Genomic DNA, 24,163 nt, shown 5'->3' on the forward strand with positions numbered 1-24,163 from the left:
GCAGTTTCACCAAATGCTGGAACAGGGTCTTTGGACCGAATGGCCTCCCTTTCTTCTGTTTGTGCTTTCAATTAATGTTCGCAGATGAGTCCATCACAGCCCCGGATAAGCTCAGTGGCTTGGTGGGGGTATCCAAATGTTCCACCCTCTCAGCCCCAGAGGACTGACCCCTCACCCAAGTCTCTGCTCTCCACCCCCCAGTTTCCAGCATCTCCTAACTGAGCAGGTATCTCATCCTTCTCTCTCTCCTGCTGGCCATCCAGTTCTTCCAACAACCCCTTCTCCTCCCACCTCATCACCCACACACACCTACTGTGTCCCTTCCCTTCCCCTCACCACTGTTCCTATCTGCCCTCCCACCTTTCCTATGTGGCTCCATCCTCCACCTTCCTCCTATCCGATACCAACATCAGTAGCCCTCTGTCACCTCCACCTCTCACCTCCCAGCCTCTATCACTACCCCCACCTCCTCCCAGGCTCTGTCACTACCCCCTCACCTCCTCCCAGCCTATCACTACCCCCACCTCCCAGCCTATCACTACCCCCTCACCTCCCAGCCTCTATCAATACCCCCTCATCTCCCAGCCTCTATCACTACCCTCCCACCTCCCAGCCTCTCTCACTACACCCTCTCACCTCCCAGCCTCTATCACTACCCCCTCACCTCCCAGCCTCTATCACTACCCCCTCACCTCCCAGCCTATCACTACCCCCACCTCCCAGCCTATCACTACCCCCTCACCTCCCAGCCTCTATCAATACCCCCTCATCTCCCAGCCTCTATCACTACCCTCCCACCTCCCAGCCTCTATCACTACCCCCTCACCTCCCAGCCTATCACTACCCCCTCACCTCCCAGCCTATCACTACCCCCTCACCTCCCAGCCTATCACTACCCCCACCTCCCAGCCTATCACTACCCCCTCACCTCCCAGCCTCTATCAATACCCCCTCATCTCCCAGCCTCTATCACTACCCTCCCACCTCCCAGCCTCTCTCACTACACCCTCCCACCTCCCAGCCTCTATCACTACCCCCTCACCTCCCAGCCTCTGTCACTACCCTCACCTCACAGCCTCTATCACTACCCCACCTCCTCCCAGCCTCTGTCACTACCCACCTCACCTCACAGCCTCTGTTACTACCCTCATCTCCCAGCCTCTATCACTACCCCCTCACCTCCCAGCCTCTGTCACTACCCCCTCACCTCCCAGCCTCTATCACTACCCCCTCACCTCCCAGCCTCTGTCACTACCCCCTCACCTCCCAGCCTCTATCACTACACCCCCACCTCCCAGCCTCTGTCACTACCCTCACCTCCCAGCCTCTATCACTACCCCCCTCACCTCCCAGCCTCTGTCACTACCCTCACCTCCCAGCCTCTATCACTACCCCCTCACCTCCCAGCCTCTGTCACTACCCCCTCACCTCCCAGCCTCTATCACTACACCCCTCACCTCCCAGCCTCTATCACTACCCCCTCACCTCCCAGCCTCTATCACTACCCCCCTCACCTCCCAGCCTCTATCACTACCCCCCCACCTCCCAGCCTCTGTCACTACCCTCACCTCCCAGCCTCTCTCACTACCCCCCCACCTCCCAGCCTCTATCACTACCCCCTCACCTCCCAGCCTCTATCACTACCCCCTCACCTCCCAACCTCTGTCACTACCCACCTCACCTCACAGCCTCTGTCACTACCCTCATCTCCCAGCCTCTATCACTACCCCCCTCACCTCCCAGCCTCTGTCACTACCCCCTCACTTCCCAGCCTCTATCACTACCCCCTCACCTCACAGCCTCTATCACTACCCCCTCACCTCCCAACCTCTGTCACTACCCACCTCACCTCACAGCCTCTGTCACTACCCTCATCTCCCAGCCTCTATCACTACCCCCCTCACCTCCCAGCCTCTGTCACTACCCCCTCACCTCCCAGCCTCTGTCACTACCCCCTCACCTCCCAGGCTCTGTCACTACACCCCCACCTCCCAGCCTCTATCACTACCCCCTCACCTCCTCCCAGCTTATCACTAACCCCACCTCCTCCCAGCCTCTATCACTACCCTCACCTCCCAGCCTCTGTCACTACCCCCTCACCTCCCAGCCTCTATCACTACCCCCTCACCTCCCAGCCTCTGTTACTACCCTCATCTCCCAGCCTCTATCACTACCCCCTCACCTCCCAGCCTCTATCACTACCCCCTCACCTCCCAGCCTCTGTTACTACCCTCATCTCCCAGCCTCTATCACTACCCCCTCACCTCCCAGCCTCTATCACTACCCCCTCACCTCCCAGCCTCTGTTACTACCCTCATCTCCCAGCCTCTATCACTACCCCCTCACCTCCCAGCCTCTATCACTACCCCCTCACCTCCCAGCCTCTGTCACTACCCTCACCTCACAGCCTCTATCACTACCCCACCTCCTCCCAGCCTCTATCACTACCCCCTCACCTCCTCCCAGCTTATCACTAACCCCACCTCCTCCCAGCCTCTATCACTACCCTCCCACCTCCCAGCCTCTATCACTACCCCCCTCAACTCCCAGCCTCTGTCACTACCCACCTCACCTCACAGCCTCTGTTACTACCCTCATCTCCCAGCCTCTATCACTACCCCCCTCACCTCACAGCCTCTGTCACTACCCCCTCACCTCCTCCCAGCTTATCACTAACCCCACCTCCTCCCAGCCTCTATCACTACCCCCCCACCTCCCAGCCTCTGTCACTACCCCCTCACCTCCCAGCCTCTGTCACTACCCCCTCACCTCCCAGCCTCTATCACTACCCCCTCATCTCCCAGCCTCTATCACTACCCCCCCACCTCCCAGCCTCTATCACTACCCCCTCACCTCCCAGCCTCTGTTACTACCCTCATCTCCCAGCCTCTATCACTACACCCCCCCACCTCCCAGCCTCTATCACTACCCCCCCACCTCCCAGCCTCTGTCACTACCCCCTCACCTCCCAGCCTCTCTCACTACACCCCCCCCACCTCCCAGCCTCTATCACTACCCCCCCACCTCCCAGCCTCTGTCACTACCCCCTCACCTCCCAGCCTCTATCACTACCCCCCTCACCTCCCAGCCTCTGTCACTACCCCCTCACTTCCCAGCCTCTATCACTACCCCCTCACCTCACAGCCTCTATCACTACCCCCTCACCTCCCAACCTCTGTCACTACCCACCTCACCTCACAGCCTCTGTCACTACCCTCATCTCCCAGCCTCTATCACTACCCCCCTCACCTCCCAGCCTCTGTCACTACCCCCTCACCTCCCAGCCTCTGTCACTACCCCCTCACCTCCCAGGCTCTGTCACTACACCCCCACCTCCCAGCCTCTATCACTACCCCCTCACCTCCTCCCAGCTTATCACTAACCCCACCTCCTCCCAGCCTCTGTCACTACCCTCACCTCCCAGCCTCTGTCACTACCCCCTCACCTCCCAGCCTCTATCACTACCCCCTCACCTCCCAACCTCTGTCACTACCCACCTCACCTCACAGCCTCTGTCACTACCCTCATCTCCCAGCCTCTATCACTACCCCCCTCACCTCCCAGCCTCTGTCACTACCCCCTCACCTCCCAGCCTCTGTCACTACCCCCTCACCTCCCAGGCTCTGTCACTACACCCCCACCTCCCAGCCTCTATCACTACCCCCTCACCTCCTCCCAGCTTATCACTAACCCCACCTCCTCCCAGCCTCTGTCACTACCCTCACCTCCCAGCCTCTGTCACTACCCCCTCACCTCCCAGCCTCTATCACTACCCCCTCACCTCCCAGCCTCTGTTACTACCCTCATCTCCCAGCCTCTATCACTACCCCCTCACCTCCCAGCCTCTATCACTACCCCCTCACCTCCCAGCCTCTGTCACTACCCTCACCTCACAGCCTCTATCACTACCCCACCTCCTCCCAGCCTCTATCACTACCCTCCCACCTCCCAGCCTCTATCACTACCCCCCTCAACTCCCAGCCTCTGTCACTACCCACCTCACCTCACAGCCTCTGTTACTACCCTCATCTCCCAGCCTCTATCACTACCCCCCTCACCTCACAGCCTCTGTCACTACCCCCTCACCTCCTCCCAGCTTATCACTAACCCCACCTCCTCCCAGCCTCTATCACTACCCCCCCACCTCCCAGCCTCTGTCACTACCCCCTCACCTCCCAGCCTCTATCACTACCCCCCCACCTCCCAGCCTCTATCACTACCCCCTCACCTCCCAGCCTCTATCACTACCCCCTCACCTCCCAGCCTCTGTTACTACCCTCATCTCCCAGCCTCTATCACTACACCCCCCCACCTCCCAGCCTCTATCACTACCCCCCCACCTCCCAGCCTCTGTCACTACCCCCTCACCTCCCAGCCTCTCTCACTACACCCCCCCCACCTCCCAGCCTCTATCACTACCCCCCCACCTCCCAGCCTCTGTCACTACCCCCTCACCTCCCAGCCTCTCTCACTACACCCCCCCACCTCCCAGCCTCTATCACTACCCCCCCACCTCCCAGCCTCTCTCACTACACCCCCCCACCTCCCAGCCTCTGTCACTACCCCACCACCTCCCAGCCTCTGTCACTACCCCCCCACCTCCCAGCCTCTATCACTACCCCCCCACCTCCCAGCCTCTGTCACTACCCCCTCACCTCCCAGCCTCTCTCACTACACCCCCTCACCTCCCAGCCTCTATCACTACCCCCCTCACCTCACAGCCTCTATCACTACCCCCTCACCTCCCAGCCTCTGTCACTACCCTCACCTCCCAGCCTCTGTCACTACCCCCCTCACCTCACAGCCTCTGTTACTACCCTCATTTCCCAGCCTCTATCACTACCCCCTCACCTCCCAGCCTCTGTCACTACCCCCTCACTTCCCAGCCTCTATCACTACCCCCTCACCTCCCAGCCTCTATCACTACCCCCTCACCTCCCAGCCTCTGTTACTACCCTCATCTCCCAGCCTCTATCACTACCCCCCTCACCTCACAGCCTCTGTTACTACCCTCATTTCCCAGCCTCTATCACTACCCCCCTCACCTCCCAGCCTCTGTCACTACCCTCACCTCACAGCCTCTATCACTACCATCACCTCCTCCATCTCCTATCACCTCCCTCACCTGGATCCACCCATCACCTCCAGCTCAGGCTCCACCCCTTTCCCTCGCCTCCTTACGTTTGCTCTCTCCCCCTGTTTCTTTCCCCATCCCCACCCACTCTATCTTAAAGATTAAAGATAAAAAGATTATCTTTATTTGCCACATGTACATCGAAACATGGGAACGTACAGTGAAATGTTCCATTTGAGTCAGTGACCACCACAGCCGGAAGATGTGCCGGGAGCAGCCCACGTTCAGGCACCAACGTAGCAAGCCCACAGCTCGCTAACCTGAATCGGCACGACTTTGGAGTGTGGGAGGAACCCAGAGCACCCGGAGAAACCTACATATTACGGTGAGAGCGGCGGGAATTGAGTCCTTATCACTGGCGCTGTAAAGCGTTACGCTAGCCGTTATACAACCATGCTGCCTAAGACCCATACACTCTTCCATCTGGGTCCTCTGTCCACCTGCTCCCATCTCTCTCCTTTGGTTCCATGCTCCACCTTTTCTATCAGATCCCATCATCTGCAGGCCTCTGTCACCTCCACCCAGCATATCCAGGACTCCACCACTATTTCCCCCCCTTCCTTCCTTTCCTCCTCCCTCTGCCTATCACCCCTCCACAATTGGATCCTCCCCCCTATCACCTGCCACCTCTCACCTTACTTCTTCTTCCCCTGTCTTCATACTGGCTATCATCCCTCTGACTTGCAGTCCAGGTGAAGGGTCTCGATCGGAAACGTTGACTGTTCACAGAGGCTGCCTGACCTGCTGAGCTCCTCCAACAGTTTGTTAGTCGCTCAAGGAAGCAACTCCCCTGTTAGTCTCATATAAGGCTGAGGGATGACCTCATAAAAATGGATGGCATTATGAGAGGCATAGATAGGATAGAGAGTTCTTTACCCAGAGTAGAAATATCAAATGTCACAGGGCATAGCTTAAGGTGAGAGCGTAAAAGTGAATACCCGCAGGCTTTTCCCCCTCAGATTGGGTAAGACTAGAACTAGAGGTCATAGGTTTAGGGTGAAAGGTGAAGTAGTCAATGGGAACCGGAGGGGCCTTCTTTACAGGCTGCATTGTAGTGTAGTGGTTAGCATAACATATTGCAGCGCTGGCTGTAAGATTAGGTTTCAATTCAGCTGCTGTCTGTAAGGAGTTTGTACACTCTGCCTTTTGCTGTGTAGCTTTCCTCCAAATGCTCTGGTTTCCTCCCACATTGCAAAGATGTAAGGGTTAGGGTTGGTGAGTTGTGGGCATGCTGTTTTGGTGCTGGAACTGTGGTGAGGCTTGCAGGCTGCCCCAGCACATCCTCAAAGATTCAAAGTAAACTTGTTATCAAAGTATGTATGCAGTATACCACCCTGAGATTCATCTTCCCACAGATAGCCAGGAAACAAGAAAACCGTGGAACCCGTGCAAGGGAAAACATCAAACCCCCAACGCGCAAAGAACAAACCGCGCAAATGGCACAAAAAACGAGCAGTATGCACAGAGTATAAAACATCAGACCATGAGTCATCGAAACAGTCCAGGAATATTCAGTTCAGTTCAATCCAGAGCCAGGTCGTTTGTTGATTGCAGGCCACCCTGATTAAAATAGCAACGGATAAGGAGCAATCAACATGAACCATAGAGTCCAATCCACAAACCACGCTGATTAAACCTTGCCCAAGACCCAATACTCCAGAATCATCCTCCGGCAGCATTGAGAGTAGGCACTTCCCTCCGGGAGCAGCGAGCAAAAGAGAGACCGGTTACCCTCAGGCAGACGGCGCTGAACACCCGCTCGCCTTCCGCTCTCTTCCTCATTTCAATCTTCCTCACGCTTTCATCGGTGGGATCAGCAAGAAATGGAGTCGCTGATGGGCTCGTGGCCACGCACTTCGCTCGAAACCTCACCAAACTCCCTCAGAGACAACAAAGCACCAGGTTGCTGAATCGCCCCGAAAACACGCCGTCAAGAAACTGGACGCAGATGATGCGTTTCACTGTATGTTTCAATGTTCATGTGATAAATAAAGATAATCTTTGAATCTCTTGCGCTACCCTCTGAATGAGATGAGTGTGGAACAAGCTGCCAGCTCAATTGTAACATTTAAAGGTCAAAGTACATTTATTATCAGAATATGTGTAAATTGTACAACCTTGAGACTTGTCTCCTTACGGGCAGCTACAAAACAAGAAACCCAAAAGAACCCATTTTAAAAAAAGACCCAATGCGCAGAGAGAAAAAACAAAAATCGCGCCAACAATAAAAGCAAGCAGCAGCATTCAGAATGAAAGTGTGTCCATAGACATGAAGCCTGGAGCAGGCCCACAGCCTCTGCCTCAGTTCCTTACACAGCAGGGCAAGTCACCACAATGCTCACAGACACAAAGTCCAGAGCAGCCTCACAGCCTCAGCCACAGTGCCATGGAGAGCAGAGGAAACATTGTGGAATAGCAAGCAGAACCGGTTTGACCCTTGCCTCTGGTCCCGACACACACAACTTTTCAATCTATACAGCCCAGCACTTAAATCATACAAACCCTGGGTCGTGCCTCACACTAGAACCCAGGTCCTGTTGCATCATTATGCTTTGGGCCTGGACTTGGACCCCACCGCCATGTTCTGGCCCGTACCCGACCTTCCCAAATCAGCCCAGCACTTTGATCAATCAGACTTCACTCTCAGATAGGTGGATTGGCTCCAAAACTCTTTTGCTTTCAAGTTCCGATGTCATCTTGACCATCTCTCGACCTCCTTCCAACCACTCCTCCTCAAACATGCCTCGACCTGACTGCGAATTTGCATCGCACTTGCACGTCTCCACCCTTGAGTCAGCCTTGACTCTGCTTGCCTCTTCATTGTTTGCAGTGATTATTTTCCACAGCAAGTGTTGTTAATGAAGTATTCCACCAAAGTTAAGAGAAGTTTGGATAGGAATGTAGATGGGAGGGGTGTGGAGGGCCATAGTCATTAGGACTAGACAGATGATCAGGTCAGCCCGGACTAGATGGGCTAAAGGGCCTGTTTCTGTGATGTAGTGCTCTATGACTCTAAGATTTATGAACCAAATCCTTTTATAGGTGTTTGAAACAGACTGCCGGGGAGATGGAGGAAGCAGGTAGAAGAAGAGCATCTAAGAGGCATTTAGACAGACATAGAACTTATGGCAAAGAACAGTACAGCTCAGGAACAGGCATTGGCCCACGACGTTGTGCCAAACCAGCTAAAAAGCACCCAAACACTAATCCCTATTACCTATAATCGTCCATATCCCTCCATCTTACTTACATCCATGTGCCTATCCAAATGTCTATTAAAAGACTCTAATCTATTTGCCTCTACTACCAGCGCATTCTAGGCATCCACAACTCTGAGTGAAAAATTTAACTTCTCACATACCCCTTGAACTTACCTCCTCTGGTATTAGATATTTCAACCCTGAGAAACAGAATACTCTCTGTTCACTCTGTCTCTGCCTCTCATAATCTTGTAACCTCTGTCAGATCTCCCCTCAGCCTCCAGTGTTCTGGAGAAAAGAACCCGAGTTTATCCAGCCCCTGGTGAAAGCACTTCCCCTCTAAGCCAGGAAGCAACCTGGTAAACCTCTTCTGCACCCTCTACAAATCCCCAATATCCTTCCTGTAGTGGGATGACCAGAATCTGGCCTAAATCAAGTTTTGTATAATTGTAACACCTCCTGACTTTTGAACTAATTGCCTTGACCAATAAAAGCAAGCGTTCCATAACCCTTCTTAACCGCTTTATCGACCTGCGTAGCCACTTTCAAGGAGCTATGAACTTAGATCCCAAATTCTCTCTGCTCAGCAACACTGTTAAGGATCTTGCCCTAAACAGTGTACTGTCTCCTTGCATTTGAGGTGCAAATCCTCACATTTATCCGGGTTAAACTCCATCCGCCATTTCTCAGCCCATATCTGCAATTGATCTGTGTTGCACTGTACTCTTTGCCAGTAGACATGTGCACAGGCAAGGAAAGCAGGTTGTGGACCGTGTGCAAGCAGATGGACAGGTAAAATTGGAATAATTCTCTGTTCCAATATGGAGGACGAATGGGCCTATTCCTATGCCGTTCTGTGTCCTGTCTACCTTGTAGCTGGGTCAATGACAATGTTGTGGTTATGGTGTTGATAGAGAAATGCAGAGAACCCAGTATGGTGGTTCAGGAAATCAGTCCTCAAATTAAAATTGCTGCTGAGTACCATAATTTTAAGGTGGAAGTCTGGGGGTGGGCGGGGGTGGATGTCAAAAGAAGGATTTTTTACACAGAGAGTAGTTGTTGCATGGAAAGCACTAGAGTGGTGGAGGCAGATTCATTAGTGACATTTAAGAGACTCTTAGATCGGTGCACGGATAATGAAAGTTCCTGTTTATTGCCATCTGACTGTACGTATGTACAACCAAACAAAACAATGTTCCTCCAGTGCACCCACAAAACAAGTATCACGCACAGTACAGGCAGTCCCCGGGTTACGTACGAGTTCCGTTCCTGAGACTGTCTTTAAGTCGGATTTGTATGTAAATTGGAACAATTACATCCGGTATTATTTAGCATCAGTTAGCCAAACGTTTGTCTTAGTATATAGTATATATTTTACCTTTCTATGCATATAAAACACTTAAGAAACATATGTATTCCAATAATTAAACCACTGCGTTGCTTAGTAATAATTGTAGCTTTCTTCGGGGCAGGTCCTTTCACATGCTCCAGTATTCTCACTTTATCCGTTATCCTTTAAAATTGTTCTGATTGTTGACTGACTGTAGCCTAATGCTTTTCCAATGACCGATGACGTTTCACCTCTTTCCAAACGCTTTATTATTTCCACTTTATTTTCAATCGCAATCACTTCCCGTCAGTGGAACAGAAACACTGTGGTCGGCGGGTCCCAACCTGCGCTGGCTCCCGAGGTCTGCGGGGACCTAAGGACCACCGCACTGAATTCCCCGGGTCCTAAACTCCAGCGCACTGAGACAGGTTAAATGGGACAAGTGGGGGCTGTGCTGGGTTTGGGTATTTGATCCTCCACAATATTCTGCATGGGAATTTAAACTGGAGGTGACAGTGTTTTTTTTACGAGGTCGAGTTGCGAGCTCAACATCAACCCAACAGGGATGGTACGGGAATCACTGGATCGACATCAACCCAGCACGGGAACGGTCTGTCACTAAATCGAACTCGGGAAACTCCATTCTCCAGCCCGGTGCTGATCTCACTGCGCCACCAGCTGACCCGAATCGGGGGTGGGGGGGGGGGGGGCGCAGGGTCAGGGTGAATCTTACTAAGAAAAATTTAAGCCAAATACAAAGTTAAACACTCAACACAGTGACAACTGCAACGACTTAAGATGGCGGACGGCGTCGCGATCCGACATAAAATGGCAGACGGCGTTCTCCTTCCTCAGTTCGTAAGTACGAGTTGTCTGTAAGTCGGACGTTCGTAACTCAGGGACTGCCTGTACATAAAACAAAATATTACCGCAAATTAGTTAATAAAATATAATTCAAAGTGCATGCAGTGTACAGCACAGGGAAACAGTAAACAGGACAGTAAATAGTAAAATATCTTACTGACCTAGTAACGAAACCTCAATGGTGACATGGTATTCATTAGTCTCACAGCCAGTGGAAGAAGCTGTTACCCAGTCTGGCAGTCCTAGCCCTGAAGCTCCTGTACCTCCTTCCTGATGGTTGTGGGTTAAAGAGAATATGGGAGGGGTGGTAGGGACCCTCAACAATGTTTTGGGCCCTTCATATATAATGTGTCCATTAAATGTTACAAATGGGGAGACACTGGTGATCCTCTCAGCAGTTCTTACTGCCCTCTGTAGGGGTCTTGTGGTGCAATGCCTTCAGCTTCCACACCACACGATGATGCAGCCAGTCGGAACACCCTCCATGGTGTTCCTGTAGAAAGTTGTCAGAATGGGGATGGGAACCTTACACACCTAAGGTCATCAGAAAGTGTAGATGCTGCTGTGCCTTCTTGACTAATGAGGCATTGTGGGTCCAGGTTAGATCGTCCCTTTTGTGCACACTAAGGAACTTCGATGTGGTCGAACTGTGCCTTCCTGAAGCCCATACTCACCTCTTTTTGTCTTGTCCACATTGAGATGCATGTTGTTGTTCTCACACCATTTGACAAGCCTTTTTACTTTCGCTCTGTACACCGACTCATTGTTGTTGATGAGGCCAACAATTGTTCTATCATCAGCGAATTTGATGACGTGGTTTGAGCTGCATCTGGTAGTGCTGTCATGAGTCAGCAGTGTGAACAGCGGGCTGTTTACGGTACTGTTCAAACATGGAGGACTATGTGGGCGGGAGGATGTTGTGTATTTAATATTTCAGTAATACTTGAGTAATATTGGAAATATGTTGCTGGCTTAAGCATTCCTTATTTACATAAATCATTACGGGTTGTATGTAAAAGTATGTGAATGATGTATGTCTTTATACCACCATGTCATTTGTGCACACCTCCCTAAAGCATACGTGAGTTACTCTGGGCTCCCATGTTGTTCTTTAAATTAATTTATGGAGTTACAAAACATAAAACTAACAACGAGTAAGTTTAAAAGCAAACCTGAGATGATTACCTACCAGTGGAAGCTCAGTGAGATGATTGAGTTTAAAAAAATCACAGGAAGTTTTTTTCTTTGAAACAGTACATATTCTTTGCAAGAGGCAAGAGATGGTCATTTTAAAAAGGCAGAAAATGGATGAAATTCATGGATTCATAAATAGTGAGCACTGGGTGATATAAATAAATAAATAAACAAACAAACAAACAAACAGAAATGGCTGATTATATTGGAAAGATAGATGCACTCGATTGCACAAAAGATAACCGAGGGATGTATGCTGCACAAATAGGGCAGTATTTTAAAGCAAATGAAATAGTCAATGCAAAGTGAGTGCCAGTTTTGTTGAGTGTAATAAGTTGAAAGGCATACAGTTTGCTTAGAAGTTTATCTGTTCCAACCAAACCAGCCAAAATGAGCTTTGCTAATATCATGAAAGTAATGCGAGAACATTTGGAATTGAAACTATTGTTGATTGCAGAATGCTATAGGCCTCATAAGAGGAATCAAAAGGAAGGGGAGTTCATTTCAGCATACGTGGCTAAATTGAAGAGATTGTCTGAGCATTGTCAGTTCAGTGATGAGCTTCATGATGCACAGAGAGATTGTTTGGTTTGTGGAAGATTACAAGGAAGCATTCAAAAATTACTCCTAACTGAAGAACACCTCACATTTAAAGGAGCAGTTAAAGCAGCTGTATCAATGGAAACAGCAGGAAGAGATGCAATTGCAGTCAGGAATTAGAGTGAGTGTGAACAAAATTGCAGCATTTAATCAGAAACCAGCCTGGCTGAGTATATTGTGTTACGGTTATGGAAGGGGTTCACATACACAAGACCAATGCAGGTTTAAAGGTGAACATAGCAGAAAATGCAATAAGATAGGATACATACAATGAGAATGTTGGGTGGATAAAAATAAATGGACTTGACAAGAAAGACAGAAAAATCTCATAATGATGCGAGTGACACAGGACTGGCTACCCTTGAGATTTACAATGTGAAAACTAACAATAGAGAAGCATTATGACATACACCAGAAGTGAGTGGCAAATTAATCAAAATGGAATTAGACACTGGCTCAGCTGATTCAGTCATTCCTTGAAATGAGTTTGAATGATAGTTTAAGGATACGGAACTGAAGCCTGCAGATATCCACCTGAGAACTTGGTACAGATCGTGCTGCTGCCTGCATCAGAGAGGCTTTGAAGGAGGCGGTGTGCCAGGGAAGTGTGCAGTCTAACAGTGAGTAATTATCTTAGTCACTTTTCTTGTGATCACATGAAACCTGTTGGACATTGTTAATGTGGAATGCTGCAAGTCCGATTCACTGATTTACTGGCGGGTGGTAGGAGCAGACAGCAGGGGGGCTGCATGGCCTCAGTCGTAGTGAGGACCAGGTCTCAAGCTGCGACGTCACCTGCTTAAGTAAGAGGCATTGGGTCGGTGCACTTCACTGTAGGCAGCGCGGCTTCCAAGCTGGAATCGGTGTTTGCCCGGCAGAAGACAAGCTGTATTGTAGTTGACTGCAGACTGCTGCAATATTCGTAGACTTAGGGCCTTGGGCTAGATTTTTTTGTGTGACTGTATTTTATTGATATCTTGTATGTGCTTGTTATACTGTATGTGCCATATGTGCCTTGTGCTGTGTGTGATTGTTGGTACTGCGTTTTGCGCCTTGGCCCCAGAATAATGCTGTTTCACTTGGCTGTATTCATGTATAGTTGAATGACAATTAAACTTGAATTTATACTGGAGAAAAGATAACTCCAGTGGGAATGTCATTCGTAACCGTGAAACAATCAACAACCCCTATTGGGCCTGTGAGTGGTAAAAAGAGGAAGACCAGCATTGTGGGGCCATGAGTGGCTGACAAAACTATATCCTGACTGGAGATCCATCCATCATTTGCGTGCCCCGCCCTTGCAATAGCGGATTGGGCAGGGTACAGGGTGATGCCACAGCCGTGTTCAAGAATGGCGTTAGAAAACTCAAGCATATCGAGGATAAAATAGTGTTAAATGAAAATACCACATCCAACTTTTGCAAAGCCCATCTGGTGATGTGCCATCAGTGATAAAGGAGCCAGTGAGCTGGATCACACGGAGGCCGAAGGAATTCTTTCCAAGGCTGAACGGAGTCCGTGGGTAACACCTGTGCTCCAGTAGCCAAGAAGAATAGGTCCGGCAGGATCTATTGTGATTTTAAAGTCACCATCAACCCAGTGTTGTAAGTAGATCAATAGACTCTGCCCAGGGTAGAGGATATCTTTGCAAACCTTCCTGGAGGGAAACACTTCTGAAAAATGGACAGCTGAGGTCAACCTCCAGATGGAGAAGGAAGAATAGTCCAAAGTGTTTCTCACTGTAAGCTCTCACAACGTGCTTTAATGCTATGATAGGCTTATTTTTGGATTAGCATCTGCACCTGCGCTCTGGCAAAAAGCTAAGGACTAGTTGCTACAAGGTTGCCCAGGTACTCAGTGTAACCTGGATGACTTCATTGTAGCTGGTGTGGATGACAGGGAACATCTCCAAAACCTCAAAACAGTGTTTAAAAAGTTGTTATGGGTTCAGAGCACAATGCAGCAAGTATGAATTCTTTAAACCAGGCATCACTTACCGTGGTCACACTATTGATGCACAAGGATTACACAAGAGTGCTGAGGAAATTCAAGCAGTGACGCCAAAGAACCTGTCACAGTTGCGATCCTTTTTAGGACGTATCACTTGCTGCTGCCAGACCTGGCGACCGTATACCCCGCCTCTAGAACTCATTACCACATATCGGGAAGAAATGGCCATGGACAAAGCAGTGTGAGGTGGCTTTCCAGAAGGCAAAGGAAATGGTGATGTCAGAGGTTGTACTCACACATTATGATGCACATCATCCAGTGAGGCTTGTCTGTGATGCCTCGCCTTATAGTCTGGGTGTAGTCATGTCGCATATTATGAGTGATGGAAGTGAGCGCCCCATAGCCTTTACGTCGTGTTCCCTTACCGCTGCAGAGAAAAATTACTTACAGATTGACAGCGAGGCCTTGAGTCTGGTTTGAAGTGTAGAACATTTCAACCAGTACTTGTATGGGGGAAGAGTTTACCCTCATTACTGATCATCCACATCTTCAATCCACAGATGGGTGTTCCACTAACTGTAGGAATGCAGACATGGGCTCTGTTCCTTGGAGGACCCAATTATAAGATTGAATTCAAGAGGATGACTAATCATGGAATGTCCCATTTACCCTTGGAAAAGGAAATACCTGAAAATATAAGAGGACACTCCTCTTGACGTGTTCTCCCTAACACAGATTCTAAAGACCCCCTATTACAGCAGGGATTTTCTAAAGGGAAACCCCACGTGGTCTCGAGTCTACATGGCCACCCAAAATGACTGGACTGTGTAGCAGAAACTCCTGTTCCCTCATTTTTACCAGCGCCAGAATGAACTTGTCCCGATGGAGGTTGCCTTATGTGGGGTTTGAGAGTTGTTGGACCATGCAAACTGAGAGCTGAAGTGTTGGAGGAGCTCCATGCCGGTTATCTATGCGTGGTGGAAATGAAAGTGTGGGCTCGAAGCATTGTCTGGTGGCCTGGAGTCGATCAGCAGATCGAGCAGCTGGCATGTCAACACGTCCAGAAGAAAGGTGTCAGAACCACTTTGCAGACCCAGAATCAATTCCTACACCACCACAGAGGAGGCTTCAGCACCTGAGATTGTTTCACAGCCGCAAGTTTCACCTACAAAGCAGAGGGAATCGTCCTCCTACAAGCGTAAAATCCTCAGCAGTGATTAACTCTTTAGGCCTGAATGGGGCAATTAAAAATTTACTCTGCTGCGGGTGTCAATATAGCAGTTGTATTAAATAGTATACTGTATAAAATATATGTATATAAGCTGAGGTGCATTCTATATTGAGTTAGAGTTTATAGCCAAGCAGTGAGGAGAGTAGTGTTTTTAGTATTTCAGTAATATTTGAGTAATATTGTAAATGTATTGTTTTATTAAGCATTCTTTGTCTAACTAATTAATTACGGGTTATATTTAAAATCCGTCATTATGCCACCGTGTCATATGTGTGCCTCATTAAAGTAAAAATGAAGCAGACAGGAATTATCTCTGAGCTCCCATGTCTTTCTTTCGACTAGTTTATGGAGTGACAAGACGTAGCACAACACAGTGGGCTAAAGGGCTTGTTCTGTGCTCTACCGCACTGTGTTTAGTTATTGAGTTCTCGTACACTGTCACAATGAAGGAATCAGGCTACTCCAACCTAGAAGCCCCAAGTGCCAGTGAATATTACGTTATGTAAGTACATCCATGTATAGCATTGTGGGCCGAAGGGTCTGTACCGTGCTCTACTGTTCAATGTTCTAGGCAGTATGTGTGGTGAACTACATATACCTGTCTGGACACGCTCCCCCCTCCCCCCCCGCTGACTGCTCCTGTGGCCCCTCCCACAGACCCCGGTATAAAGGCGATTGGAGACACCGCCCCGGTCTCAGTCTCCAGGATGCAGTGTGGTGGTCATTTGCTGCTTGTTCTTTCTTCCAGCCAATTAAAGCCTATATCTCATCTCACGTCTCCGAGAGTTATTGATGGTGCATCAGTACGTATACAAGTTCCTTTGTATGTATGGGTGTACATAACCCGGAGAGGGAGTCTGTTCTTAAAAATTGACACCACATAGAATGGCAGTCTTTACCCAGAATCCCTGAGGGTTTTGTCCACAACTTCTCCTGTGGAGACCCACACTCTTACGGAGGATGTGAAGGTCCCTGAAAGTGAATTTTGGCCCTGGAGAGGTCCAGACAAGGTTTACAAGAATGCTCTTGGAGATGAAAGGGTTAACACATGATGAACATTTGATGGCTCTGGGCCTGTACTCACTGGTGTTTAGAAGAATGAGACCACATTGAAACCCCAAAACTATAGAAAGGTTTGGAGAGAGTGGATGTGGAGAGGATGTTTCCTGTCGAGGGGAAGTCTAGAACCAGAGGACACAGCCTCAGAACAGAAGAATGTTCCTTTAGGTGGGGATGAGGAGGAATTTCTTTAGCCAGAAGTGGTGAATCTCTGGGATTTGTTGCCACAGATGGCTGCGGAGGCCAAGTCATTGGGTGTATTTAAAAGGGAGGTTGACAGGTTTTTGATCTATAAGGGTGTGAAAGGTTATGGGGAGAAGGCAGGAGGACAGGGTTGAGAGGGATAATAAATCAGCGATGATGGCATGCCAGAGGAGATGATGAGCCAAATGGCCTACTTCTCCTCCTATGTCTTATGGGATGTGTGGGCTGGTTCTGCTGTGCTGTTAACTCTGTGTGTGCCTTCCCCCTCTCCCCCTCTCCCCTCTCCCCCTCCCCCTCTCTCCCCCCTCTCCCCCTCCCCTCTCCCCTCTCCTCTCCTCTCCCCTCTCCTCTCCTCTCCCCCTCCCCTCCCCTCTCCCCTCTCCTCTCCCCCACTCTCCCCCCTCCCCTCCCCCCCTCTCCCCCCACACCAACAGACACCCGGAGAGACCGCTGCAGTTACCGCCTGTCACGGCAGCCCCGACTGGACAGCGGGCAGCAGGATGGGGGCAGCAAAGTTCGCAGGGCGGTGGAGAGAGTGCAGCTCAGCGAGAGCTGCCTCGGACAGCTGGCCCCTGAGAAGCTGCTGAACTCCCTCCTGGAGGCTGAGCCCCCTAATATTTACTCGCTAAACCGACCCAACAAGCCCTTTACCGAGGCCTCGATGATGATGTCACTGACCAACCTGGCTGACCGGGAGCTCGTGCACATGATCGCCTGGGCCAAGAAAGTCCCAGGTAACCCAGGCAGCCCATCTTCACCACCAACAGCTGGAACCACAGAGAGTTAGAGATCAGCATGTCAGGCTTTGCTCTGTGTCTGACCCCAGCGGTGTGTAATGGGACAGTGTGGAGAGAGCTTCACTCTGTGTCTGACCCTGGGAGTGTGTGATGGGACAGTGTTTGATCCTGGGTGTGTGTTGGGGACTGTGTTTGACCCCAGCTGTGTGTAATGAGACTGTGTTTGATCCTGGGTGTGTGTTGGGGACTGTGTTTGACCCCAGCTGTGTGTAATGAGACTGTGTTTGATCCTGGGTGTGTGTTGGGGACTGTGTTTGACCCCAGCTGTGTGTAATGAGACTGTGTTTGATCCTGGGTGTGTGTGTGTGATGGGACTGTATTTGATCCTGGGTGTGTGTGATGGGACAGTGTTTGATCCTGGGTGTGTGTTGGGGACTGTGTTTGACCCCAGCTGTGTGTAATGAGACTGTGTTTGATCCTGGGTGTGTGTGTGTGATGGGACTGTATTTGATCCTGGGTGTGTGTGAGGGACTGTGTTTGATCCTGGGTGTGTGTTGGGGACTGTGTTTGACCCCAGCTGTGTGTAATGAGACTGTGTTTGATCCTGGGTGTGTGTGATGGGATTGTGTTTGACCCCAGCTGTGTGTGAGGGACTGTGTTTGATCCCAGACTATGTGACGGGGTGTGTTATCTCTGACACTTCCTGTATTGTTGCTGCGCAACCTACTGAATCCTTCTAGCCTTCTGCCTGATTCCTGAGTGGTTCCTGCACGGGGTTGAGTTGTTAGGGATGTGTTTCTGGATTGCAGCTAGATGTGGACCTGCACAGTGCAGCCAGTGCAGGGTGCCTGACATTGTGTTTCTCTTGGCAGGCTTCGTGGAGCTGGACTTACATGACCAGGTACAGCTGTTGGAGAGCTGCTGGTTGGAGGTTCTGATGGTGGGGCTTATGTGGCGTTCCATCGACTATCCTGGCAAACTCCTCTTTGCTCCTGATCTCATCCTGGACAGGTGAGGGGGTACAGTATGCTCCGAGCCCTAATCCTGGCCCTCTACCCCATTCTGAGATGTGGCCAGTGATAGGACAACTGGTCTTCCCTGCATACTTACGTTCTGAGACCTAACGCCTCTGGCTGTACTGTTCTGTGGTCTATGTAAAGCAGAGAGATGGTTCACTGGCGTATGTGGCTCTCCCTATTGTCGAGTTAAGACAGTGATCTTGCCTGTTTCCCTTAAATGTTTCACCTTTCACCCTTAATCTATGACCTCTGGTTGTAGTCCCACCCAATCTTAGTGGAAAAAGCCTTGCACTTACCCATCTATACCCCTCATACCTCTGCACTTTTTCCTGATCCTGTGCAGTGGTCCCTCCAGACCAGACTGTGGTGCAGCCAATTAGAATGGTACATCTGTAAAAATTTGCGAGAGTCTGTAGTGACATAACAAGCCTCGTCAAACTCCTAATAAAATATAGCTGCTGTTGTGCTTTCTTTGTAATTGCATCAATATGTTGGGCCCAGGAGAGATCCTCAGAGGTTGACAGCCAGGAGCTTGAAACTACTCACCCTTCCCACGGTTGATCCCTTGATGAGGGTTGGTGTGTGTTCTCTTGATCTCCCCTTCCTGAAGCCCACAATCAATTTCTTGGTCTTACTGACATGGTATGCAAGGTTGTTGCTGTGATGCGACTCAACCTGTCAGTCTGCCTCGCTCCTGTACACCTCCTCATCACCATCTGGAAATCCTGCCAACAATAGTTGTATCGTTGGCAAATTTACAGATGGCTTTTGAGCTGTGCCTAAGCAACAATTGTCCTCATTTGCTCCAAATTTTCTGGTCTTGTCCTCCTTTGCTCCAAAGGGAAAAGCCCCAGCTCACTCAACCTATTGTCATTAGGCACGCTTCCTAATCCAGGCAGAATCCTAGTAGATCTCCTCCACTGCACCCTCTCTAAGGCTTCCACATCCTTCGTGTAATGAGGCGACCAGAACTGAACACAAAATTTCAAGTGTGGTCTAATCAGGGTTTTGTAGAACCGCAGCGTTACCTTGTGGCCCTTGAACTCAATCCCTTGCCTAAATAATTATTAAATGGAGCTGAGCTGGATTGGACTGTAGGGGTGATTAGATCCAGATTCAGGTGAGTTTTCTGTTACACACACCAGGCTACAATGAAATTCCATGCTCACGTGGACCATATAAATGATAATTAAAATGCTGGTCAAGGCGAGGGTGAATACAATCTTCTGACTGATAAGTGGTTTATTATTGACAGCATTTGTAGTTTCTACTTTCTTAAAGGTGAGAACATGTCTCTGGAATGACTGGGGAGTGGGCCGATGCCTGGGTGGGCAGAGCAAGAGGGGGGTTAGGTTACTTACTGTGCAGAGTTTTGGGCACTCAGCTAAAGGGGAGACATTGTCAGGCTGGAGAGGATGCTGCTTAGACCAGAGGGTCTGAGTTACAGGGAGGCGTTGGCCGTGCTGGATGTTAATTCCCTGGAGTGCAGGAGCACAAGGGGTGACCTCATAGAAGATTATAAAATCACAGTGGCGTCGCGGTTAGCAAGACGCTCTTTCAGTATGAGCAACCTGGCTTCAATTTTTGCTGCTGTCTCCAAGAAGTAACACAAACAAAATGCTAGAGGAATTCAGCAGATTAGCCAACATCTATGGAAAGGAATGAAGAGTCGATGTTAGATACAGGATAAGAGGGGAGAGATTTACAAGACACCTGAGAGAGTAGTGAGTACGTGGAACAAGTTGCCAGAGGAAGTGGTCGAGACAGGTAAAACTGCAACTTTTCAGAGACATTTGGACAGAGGGGAGAGGTTTGTTCTGGGCTGAATACAGTCCCTCGCTCTCCACCCCTCTCTGGACCCTCGCCACCTCCCATCTCCTCCCTGGACCCTCGCCCACCCCCTCATCAGACCCTTGCCCAACCCCCTTCCTCTTGGCACTCTCCCCCCCCCCCCCCCCCCGGATCCTCAGCTCCCTCCTCCCTGGACCCTCCTCGCCCCTCCCTCGGACCCTTGCCCCCCCCCCCCCGCTCCCCGGACCTTCGCCCCCCCCGTTCCTTGCCCCTCGCTCTTTGCCTAGCCTGTCTTACACTCACTCGTCTCGCTCTCTCTCATTCACTCTCTTTCTCTCTCCCTCTCACTCTCTGTCGCCCTCACTCTCTTGTTCACTCACTCATTCACTCCTCTTCCTACTCCACTCCATCTCTGTTTCCTGAGGTCATCAAATCGGTTTAGATCCCCTGTATTATACTTTTCTCCCTGGGACAGTGTGGAATTGAAGCAAAATTTGACTCTTGCTTTGATTTCAAGAGAACAGTTTGTTCATTTTTGAAATCAATAAAATGAATAGGCCTCAACTTTGTTCCTGGGCCTAAAATTCCTGTTTGACTTGGATGCCAGCTCTGTGGCAGGAGTGCAGGAGTCAAGCTGTGTTTGTTCAGACTAACCTATTTTATTACACAAGCTCATTAGCGAAGGCCAGCCTGGAACCCATGTGTTTCAGCAGTGCGGTGTGTCTCTCTGTAGTTATGAATGAGTAAATGCTTCGATTAATGTGGGAGATTACCCCTCATTATCACAAATCAAACAAAATCTCCTGAGCTGTGGATATTTCCAGCACCAACTCACCACACCCCCACTGTTGTCAGCTTATGGATGGACACAGATAAAAATATCCTCACCCCCCCCCCCCTCCAACCCTCGTGTGGCAACCAGTCCCTGGTGTAACCAGTAGGACGGAGAATTCCTCTCCCTCGCTTCCCTCCCTCTCTGCCTGTGTCTCTTTCTCTCCCTCCTTTACTCTCTCTCCTTCCTCATCACCTCCTCCTCCCTCATCCCCTCTCCCTCCTCTATCTCTCCTTCCCTGTTCACCCATCTCCCCTTTTTCTCCTCCACCAACTCCCCTCTCCTTCTCCCCCCCTCTCTTTCCCCCTCTGCCTCTCACCCCTTGCTTCCTCTCCCCTTCCCTCTCCATCCTCCTCTCGGGCATTTAAAACAGCACCGAAACAGGCTCTTTGGCCCCACAGCCAAACTGACCATATTATCTACTCAGCAATTCACCTTTCCTGAGAATGACCCCGGAAATGTAAGGGTTAATGTGTGAGGAGAGTTTGTTGGGCTCATTCAGAAAGTCAGGAGGCATGGGACTCGGGGAAAGTTGGCTGCGTGAACACAGAATTGATCCGCACGGAAGGCGCTGTTGATGGTGCATTTTCTGTCTAGAGGTCGGTGACCAGCGGTGTTCGGTGACCCCTGCTCTTTGTGACTTTTACAAATGATTTGGACGAGGAACTGGTAGTTGTGATTACTAAGTTTGCAGATGACACCGAGGTTGGTGGTAATGTGCATGGTGTAGAAGGTTGTCGTAGGTCACAGGATATAGAGCTGGGTTAAGATGTGGCAGATGGAGTTCAACCCAGAAGTGTGTGAAGTGATTCACTTTGGAAGGTCGAGCTTGAAGGCAGAATACAGGGTCAATGCCAAGATTCTTAGCAGTGTGGTCTAACCAGGGTTTAGTGAGCTGCATCATGACCTCACACCTCTAATCATTCTCAATCAGTTTATTCCTTGGAATGAAGGAGAATGAGAAGCAACCTTATTGTGGTGAACTACATATACCTGTCTGGACTGCTCCTGTGGCTCCTCCCACAGACCCCTGTATAAAGGCGATTGAGGCCTGAGCCCGGCCTCATTCTCCAGGATGTAGTGTTGTTCATTCTTCCAGTCAATAAAAGCCGATATCTCGCTTCTTACGTCTCAGAGTGAGTTATTGATGGTGCATCACTTATAGAAATGTTTAAAAATTTGAGAGGCACAGATAAGGTGGATGATAACAGTAGGGATTTAGAGTGAGAGGGGGAAGATATAAAAAGGGACAACTTTTCCACTCAAGGGTGGTGAGCATATGGGATGAACTGCCAGAGGAAGTAGTTGAGGCAGGTACAATAGTATCAGTTAAGAAGCGCTTCGACAGGTACATGGAGAGAGGTGGGCTGAAGGGAGGGAATTGGGACCAGCTGTGTGGGCAATGGGGTAGCATGGACTGGTTGGGCTGAAGGGCCTGTATCTGTGGCGCTGGGACTCTGTAATCCTCACCAAACCCTCAAACGTCCCATCAGCCGGTGATGTTGGGACGGCCCCTTGAAGCTTTGCTAACTATGATTTGCTCTCCCCGTTCCACAGGGACGAGGGACAGTGTGTGGAAGGCATCCTGGAGATCTTTGACATGTTGCTGGCCGCCACGTCCAGGTTCCGTGAGCTGAAGCTGCAGCACAGCGAGTATCTCTGCCTGAAGGCAATGGTTCTACTCAACTCCAGTGAGTAATGACACCGGCTCCACACCCCGCCCTATGCCGCCACTAGGTCAGTGGGGCAGACAGGTAACAGGAAACCCCACCCCCAGAGTTCCAAACCTTGTAGCCTGCTGCCCCTGTTAATTTAAACCCGCTTCTTGGTTCTGGAGCAGTCAATGCAAGGGGAGGGGTGGGGATCTTCCTCACTGAGCAGATACCTTGGGCAGGAAGCTCTAGCTTCTCTGCAGGGAAACGTTCCATCATCCTGGTCAACTCTCTGCTTCTCTCTCTCCCTCCCTCCCCTTCGCTCCCTCCTCTCCCCTTCCTCTCCCATCTATCTACACATCATCCTCCCCTCCCTCCTCTTCCTGCACCTACCAACCTTCACTCCCCATCTGTCTACACATCATAATATGATAGAATTCACCTTGCAGTTTGAGAGGGAGAGGATGAAGTCCAGTGTATCAGTGTTGCTGTGGAGCAAAGGGAATTACAGAGGCATGACAGAGGAGCTGGCCAAAGTAGATTGGAAGGGAACACTAGCAGGGATGATGGCAGAACAGCATTGGCTGGAGTTTCTGGGAGCTGTTCAGAAGGAACCGTAAATATGCATCACAAAGAAGAAGTAGCATTCTAAAGAGAGCACCAGGCATCTGTGGCTGACAAAGGAAGGTGAAGATAAAAGCTAAAGCCAGGGCATATAAAATATACCAAAAATTAGTGGGAATTTAGAGGATTAGGAATCTTGTAAAAATGAATAGAAAGCAACTAAAGAAGTCATATAGAGAGAAAAGATGAAATATGAAGATAAGTAGTCAGTAATACAAAAGAGGATACCAATTTTTTTTCAGCTGTATAGAGTAAAAGAGAGGCGCGAGTGGATATTGGACCACTGGAGAGGTAGCAAAGGCGGGGGGGGGGGACAAAGAAATGGTGGACTAACAAGTATTTCAGGTCAGTCTTCACTGTGGAAGACACCAGCAGTATGCCAGAAATTCAAGGGTGTCTGGAGGCAGGGAGAAGGTGCTTGGGAAACTGAAAGGTCTGAAGGTAGATAAGTCAACTGGACTAGATGGACTACACCCCAGGGTTCTGAAAGAGCCAGTTGAAAAGATCATGGAGGTGTTTGTAGCGATCTTTCAAGAATCTCTAGATTCTGGAATGGTTCCAGAGGACTGGAGAATTTCAACTGTCACTCCACTCTTTGAGAATTGAGGGAGGCAAAAGAAAGGAAATTATAGGTCAGTTATCCTGACTTCATTGGTTGCGAAGATGTTGGAGTCCATTATAAAGGATGACATTTCAGAGTACTTGGAGGCACATGATAAGATAGGCCAAAGTCAGTGCGGTT

General features: G+C 49.9%; 1 protein-coding gene across 4 annotated transcripts in view; it reads left to right on the forward strand.

Moving 5' to 3' along the window:
• The window catches only part of LOC140724816 (estrogen receptor beta-like), a 305,615-nt gene that overhangs the window by 223,422 nt on the left and 58,030 nt on the right, over nucleotides 1-24,163 (forward strand). For 3 of the 4 annotated variants that reach the window (XM_073039457.1, XM_073039459.1, XM_073039458.1), the window contains exons 5-7: nucleotides 17,201-17,500; nucleotides 18,376-18,514; nucleotides 22,703-22,836. In XM_073039457.1, coding sequence (XP_072895558.1) covers nucleotides 17,201-17,500; nucleotides 18,376-18,514; nucleotides 22,703-22,836 — 573 coding nt within the window. The remainder of the gene's footprint in view (nucleotides 1-17,200; nucleotides 17,501-18,375; nucleotides 18,515-22,702; nucleotides 22,837-24,163) is intronic. The other variant, XM_073039460.1, reaches the window with a different exon arrangement.

This window comes from Hemitrygon akajei, chromosome 3, assembly GCF_048418815.1.
Source record: "Hemitrygon akajei chromosome 3, sHemAka1.3, whole genome shotgun sequence".
NCBI lineage: Eukaryota > Metazoa > Chordata > Chondrichthyes > Myliobatiformes > Dasyatidae > Hemitrygon > Hemitrygon akajei.